At 41.1% G+C, this 7,031-nt stretch overlaps 1 protein-coding gene across 1 annotated transcript in view; it reads right to left on the reverse strand.

Annotated features, from left to right (window-relative positions):
* Positions 1–1,291: 1,291 nt before the first annotated feature.
* Positions 1,292–7,031, reverse strand: part of CORIN (corin, serine peptidase) — a 148,037-nt gene continuing 142,297 nt past the window's right edge. Inside the window, exons 20-22 of the mRNA XM_019473206.1 lie at positions 3,771–4,042; positions 1,939–2,072; positions 1,292–1,474 (exon numbers count right to left, since the gene is read on the reverse strand). Coding sequence (XP_019328751.1) covers positions 1,292–1,474; positions 1,939–2,072; positions 3,771–4,042 — 589 coding nt within the window. The remainder of the gene's footprint in view (positions 1,475–1,938; positions 2,073–3,770; positions 4,043–7,031) is intronic.

The following is a 7,031-nucleotide window of genomic DNA, read 5'->3' on the forward strand; positions in this document are numbered from 1 at the left end:
CCTTTGCTGGTGAAGCTGTTGTACTTTGCTTAACATATTTCTAATATTCATTTGAACAGAAGTTGGAATCCAAGTCTTCTATCATTCAGATTTCTTTCTGCCTTTTTCTTTCTCCCAATTGTTCAATCTTGCTAAGCAAAATGAAACTTTCAATGCAAGATACTAGCACAGATCTATCCAAAAATACCCAGTTTCCCAGTATTTGGGATACTGCTCACACTGCATCTTTTGCACTTTAAATCTGCATCTTCCCGTATCTCGCCAGATGTTCAAAGTAGCTGACTCTAAGGGGGAAAACAATTGCAGTGGCATTGCCAACCCTGTTACGTTTTTAGAGGGCTGGAGATGTTCAATGCACACTTTATAGGCTGAACACACTATCCAAAATGGGGAAAAAAGGCAGCGGGGAGTAAGTTTGATAAATGTGCTAATCGGTGTAGTGCTGTCAGGACATGGGTGTTTCCTGGACACATTAAGACATTGGAAGCTTCAGAAAATTAAGTGGTAGAAACTGTCGAAAGAGTCTGAACAACTAAGTTTTGGTCTTGGGTGCCTCAAATGGTAGCTATGGGTCTGTTGGCCTACTGGTCCCTCCATCACCCGGCAGAGACACCCAAGCTGGCTCCGGGAACAGAAGCTGTGGAGTCAGGATGGTACAAGGTTATGCCCATGCAAGTTAGCCACCCTGAGGGACAGAATGCATTAGCTCAGGCACACCAGCAGCACACGGCTACGCACCTTTGGAGACCTGCGCGTGTACTTTGATGTGCCCTGTGCCGCATGGACGTACAAACCCGTCGATCTCCCCCACACCCTCCAGCGTGTGGTGCGGCCATGCCTGGTGTCGCCCTTGTGAATATACATCCCGTCAGTGCCGTCTGAATGCACTGAGTTCATTCCTCATGACAAGGAGTGAAAATGCATGTGCTCCTAATTGAATAGTATTAAAATAGGTTATCTAAAAAGGTTTTCTAGTCTGTGCTACTGCTTAGTTTGAATAGCTGAAAGGCAGAAAGTGGCTGATTTTTTCTTTTAAGCCTTTTGCTGTGTTTGGAATAGCACCACAACACAGTTAAAAGAAAAGTCAAAAGGATTATTAATTCTACCCCAAAGTATATTCACCAGCAGAGGGTTTACCGTTAACATACACTGCATATTCCATAGCTCCACAACAAGAATAGATAGAGCTTGAAACTCCTTTTCATAGAGTTTCTCGACTGCAAAATCTTCAGTGTTGAAGTGCTGATTCCTTTTTTCTTTTGTCTGTCAGCACAATTCTTACCATCTGGAGCTAGTTTAGCAGAAAGGTGTGGATGTATATTTGTCTTTCAATCCACTCAATAAAATGTGACACATTGCTGTAAACTCCAGGTCCCAAAACCTTGGAAAAGCAGACAGAGCCCCAAGATGTTAAACCAAACAAAGTCCAGCGCCCTGCAGGTTGCTCGCACACAAGCGGTCCTCCACTGTCACCCTGCAACATGAAAGAAAAAAGCAGTCTATAGGGGCTACACGTGGCCAGTGGTCATATGGTTAAAGCTATGTCTCAGTTCCTACAGCGATTTGCCTTTAGTAAGTAACTCGGCTGTAAAAACTGGCTGCTCTGCTGAACGATGTAGCAGCACACAGCGTAACCGGTGACATTTATTCCCTGTCACATTTGTGCAAAAAATTACCTGCAAAAGGCTCATACAAATTAAAAAAAATCAGTGTAATAGTTAACTAATACAGATAAACCTTAGCGTCTTCATGCAGGATTTCATTATCATAAACTGCAGTTGATTACACCAACAATAATAATAAAAGTTGGGTTAAAATGTGTAAATAACTGTTGTCATTCCTATAGTAGATGAAGTGTGCTATACCTAATAAACATCATAGTGCTTTGATTTCTAAAAGCAAGTCTGTCTGTGGGTGTCTCCTTAGAGAGAAGCCTACCATGCAAGAGTCCACAGTGCCAGACTCATAGCCAGCACACAGCATCCTGCTGGTGATGGTTTTCATGTCAAAGTATGACTGGCATTGTTCTAAGGAAATGATGCGAACCTCTCCTTCTTGAAGCTTGAAAGGCACTGAAAAACAGAATTAAGCATTAAATGATACACACACAAACACACAAATACTTAGCTATGATGGCTCTTTGAGATATGATAAATATTTCCATTAGGATAGATTATAAATATTACTTTTTATATATATTAAAAAAATGTAAGGAGAGAATAATCCCCCTTTAGCACAAAGCTAAGGTGAAAGCAGGTGGTTTTTTGCACTGCTGCATTGCAGGATTCATGACTGTCACACTCCTGAGCCAGGAGTGTGCGTGTTGCATTCTGCAGAAGGACTAAGCACGTGGGGACTGGTGTGACACTTGCTGTTTATCGTGCATTCGCACTGACAGCCTGAGGAGGGAGAGCACCTTTACATGATATGGTATGCGACTTTTAAGATGGGGGGCTTATTGGCTGGAAAACAGTAATGTGAGGGAGGTGGAGGAGAGGTTTGACTCATCGTTCCATGGCAGGATCTCCCTGTTTCTCGGTGTCTCTCATGGTAAAGCTTGGTATAATCACAGCCGTTTTGAGTTATGTTTGGGTAAATTTGACTTAGAGAGTGTATCAGGGAATCAGAATTCAAAGGTTACTGAAATTATTTTAGTGCATTCGGGAGACAATAAAGGACTCCTTCCTGGTCTAAACAGCTGACTGAGCTCCAGTTCTAAGGAAAGTTGTTCAACCTAGGGCGTGAAGTAGTAAAAGCTGTGTAGCCATGATGGTTTTTGATGCTTCATAACATAAAACCTTTAAAAGCAACGCTGAAACCTCATTAGAGAACAAAGAACCTTTTTCCACTTACTACTGGTGCAAAAGCATTCCGTGGGGTTTTTTTCCTGCCATTACATAAAAGATATTTTTAGATGGGTAGAGCTGCTAGTAAACAGCCTATCCCTCACATGTGCAATTTAATTTTTGCCACATGTCTGACCTGGCCACCAGAGGTGAAGTCCCACCTGAAGCAATACTGAAAGGAAAATTTCCTTCTCCAGTGTACAGAACAACAGCCTTCCCTAGTAATTATTATAATAGCAAGGGGAGAAACACAATGGCTAGAGCGTTAACAGGGTTGGGGCCAGGACAATTTGCATATGATGCATGCAGAATCGTTTTGTCAAAACAAAGATGTACATAACACAACTGTTCTTGTCATGGGACCCAAGGATTGCAGTGGCCACAGGACAAGAAAACACACCCACGTTCTGTTCAGAGAGACAAAAACAACACTTGTGATTATGCCTGGATGGAATAAATTATGTCACAAGTCCAAAGTGTGACACAGAGCATTGATTCAAGAAAACGTTCATTCAGGCTGTATGCCAACGCTTTCAGTGCCTTCCGCTTTCACTGAACTAAGAATGTTGCCCGCCCCTGATGATCTGATCCCTTCTCAATACAGTTGTGAATACAACCTAAACCGGTAAAATGATAACCAGTCCAGGTGACTTTCTTGATAGGAGTTTCTAGGTCCTCAAAATTTTTGAAAATCAAGCCACTTATCTAAATAAGGATTAAGGAGCATACATTTAGGCTGCTGATTTGAAAAAGCTAGGCTCTAGTCACAGCTAGATCCCTTCATGGGTAGTTACAGTTCCCTAGTATTTAATAAGGTCCAGTAATAGTATAAATGGATAAAGCTTTGTAATGGGATCACTTATTTGATTAACTCAGCAGAAAGTTCACAGGTTTTCCCAAGAGTCCCAGAAATACTCATCTTACTTTTGTTGCCCATGTGTCCCCAGCCTGTGATGTAGCAGTAGGTATCTGGCCGAACCAACTGGTCCTTGCTGGGCAAACAGACAGGTCTTACATAGCTTGTCTTGTTGATATCCTCATCTAGTTCCACAATGCTGATATCATAGTCTACGACTGCTCTGTTGTAGCGTGGATGGAGGATAATGGTCTTCACTAGTCGGGTCTGCATGAAGCCTGATGGATGATCAAGATTGCTAATCCCAAACACTACTTTCCAAACAGCTGCGTTTTCTCTCCTTTGTAAAAAAAAGAAAAAATGGGAAATTTCAATCAAAAATACCCGAGAGTTTGTTGTCTCTGACTTTTTTGCACATTGCACTTTGCAAAGCATTGCACATACAAATGGTACAAGAGAAAACAAATACTTCGGCATCATTACTTACAGCTAAGATCTGAGCAACAAGAGACAGTGCTTTCCATTTCCTTCCTGCCGGTTACCAAACGAATTAAAGCTCACACCTTCAGAAGGCATGTAACCACCTAGTAGTTGCTGTATGAAACGCCAAAGGCTCTCAAAACCATCCCTTGGGTCCTGCCCAAGTCTTAAGTGCTCACATGCTCACTGACGGGCATGTACAAATTTCTCTGGGGTGACAATATTGTTCACTAGTATGCTGCTGACAGCAGTAAGTCTAGTTAAAATCCCAAAGGAGTCTCAAAGAGGCAATTCTATTATGAAAATTGAATCTTTTATGATAGCCATGGGAAAAGTTCCTTATTTATTGGGCATTCAGTCTGTGCCAAGCATACTTCCTATGCCTAAGATCAAAGGTTACTTTGACTCTTACAGTTGCTTAAGACTCTTGGTAAATATACAAGATCACAAAAAAATGATGCGTATGATCCAAGTGGGAAGACTGAACTAGTGTCTGTTGAGACACATGAGAAAAACACAGACTTTATGAAAGTCTTTGAGGGTGTAATCTCTTGATCGTAACTGGTCACAGGATAAGTCACGGGTTCCTAATTAGTCTGTGATTCTAAAAACCCTCAAAAAAGTCAGCATTTTTCACAACTGATGAAAGACAGTTCCATGTAACTAAGCACCTTTGACAAGATCAAAGCTTAATCAAAGCAGGGTAAATCAAAGCATGCAAAATTTCAGCTTTTTCACAGTACTCAACAGGACTGTAATTTCTATAATTTGTAAAAAGATCTGGTTGCTAAATAAAGGCTACTTTTATCTTAAGAGTTGCATGAAAATTCTGGTATTTCAGACTATAATGATCATTTTGCCATCACCATCAGTTTGCGAGTTTTTCCATAAAGTTACAAGATTAAGTGCTATGAATATTCATATGCTAGTGTGTTTATGTGCATTGTAAAAAAGCATTGCTGAGAGCAATGAGCAGTCACAGCCAGAATGCATTGTCCTACAGTCGAGAAAAAAACCTTAATGTCTTGGATGCTTTGGTGTAATGCATTTCAAAACAGTCTTGACAAAACTCTGGGGACTATACTAAGAAAACTAGCAAAGGACACGATGTTTTAATGTAGCTCTTTCCATTTATGCCCTCTACAAGTAGTCATGACTATTTGCATTAATACTTTCTACTGCATTATTGTTACATGGTCCTCACGTTTTGTATCCCAAACTTCACATGAACTTCACAAAATACTTCACAAAATGGAGCATTTTGTTTAAAGTCCCAGAGCACTTTATAATCTGTTTTAATTGTTGGCTTATCTGGTTGGTTTGGTAAATTTTTAAATACTTTATATAAAGAAAACTTTGTGGCATCACGAATGATCTTGCTGTTGGGCTGGGAACTTATCCTCAAATCTATTTGGAGAGGCAGAAGTGAAAAAAGTTCATATAACTCCTTAATGAATTATTAAACCAAAATATCTTAGTACTTTAAGGTATTTAGAATACAAATGCGAAAGAGACCTTTTACACATAATACTCTGAGCTCACATAGATATTATATAGCCCTAAATGAGGGGTAAATGAACAGCTCCAAAATGTAGTAGCATTTGACAAAAGTGAGAGAATTTTTACTTCATAAATTTGACGTCTTCTTTGCTTATCTTTTGCTAAGGAGAGTAATCTCTTACCCGTGAAATTCAGTAGCAGTCCGATATTGCTGAAGGATCTACCTCTAAATCCCACCCTTTGTTTTAGATCACCAGAAAAAGTTCTTCCAAAGGTAAAGAAATATTCCAGACAGTGCTTAGCTTTATTTAAAAATAGACGGGGAAGGAAGACCATGACCAAGACAATTCCGAAGACGTGTAAACTTCCTCTGCACTCCAGACTGTCCATCCACCACAGGGCCTCAGAAACTAGGAGGCACCGAGTAGTGGTTAATACTGACCTTTTAATGATTGCAATCCTAATAAAGGAGTGGAGTGTTTATAATCAGAAAAGGCAGTGACTTCACTATGTCACTTGCACTGTGAGTAAATACTCAGTTTTTATTTTTACTAATGGCCACAGCATTTCTCCAGGGTCATTTCTATGCTGGTGCCCAGAATGATTTTTTAATCTATGGCATTTGTATGAGAGCTATAGGATTAGTGTTGTGGTCTTCTTCCTTTTCCTGTTTCCTGCTGAAAGTCAGGGCATCTTCGTTTAGCTTTCATCAGTAGAGACACCATCAATGAATAATAAAGCATGTGAAAACCTAAGTTGATACTGTTTTCTACCATTGACAAAGGATGAGGAAAAGCCTGAGGTACTTAATGCCTTCTTTGCCTCGGTCTTCAATAGTAAGATCAGTTGTTCTCTGGGTACCCAGCCCCCTGAGCTGGAAGACAGGGACGGGGAGCAGAATGAAGCCCCCATAATCCAAGGGGAAATGGTTAGTGACCTGCTACACCACTTAGACACACACAAGCCTATGGGGCCAGATGGGATCCACCCAAGGGTACTGAGGGATCTGGTGGAAGTGCTCACCAAGCCACTTTCAATCCTTTATCAGCAGTCCTGGCTAGCTGGGGAGGTCCCAGTTGACTGGAGGTTAGCAAATGTGACGCCCATCTCCAAGAAGGGATGGAAGGAGGATCTGGGGAACTACAGGCCTGTCAGTCTGACCTTGGTGCTGGGGAAGGTTATGGAGCAGATCATCTCGAGTGCCATCACATGGCATGTACAGGACAACCAGGGGATCAGGCCATCAGCATGGGTTTATGAAAAGGAGGTCTTGCTTGACTAACCTGATCTCCTTCTATGACAAGATGACCAGCATGGTGGATGAGGGAAAGACGGTGGATACTGTCTAC

Source organism: Aptenodytes forsteri, unplaced genomic scaffold, assembly GCF_000699145.1.
Source record: "Aptenodytes forsteri isolate BGI_AS27 unplaced genomic scaffold, ASM69914v1 Scaffold102, whole genome shotgun sequence".
NCBI lineage: Eukaryota > Metazoa > Chordata > Aves > Sphenisciformes > Spheniscidae > Aptenodytes > Aptenodytes forsteri.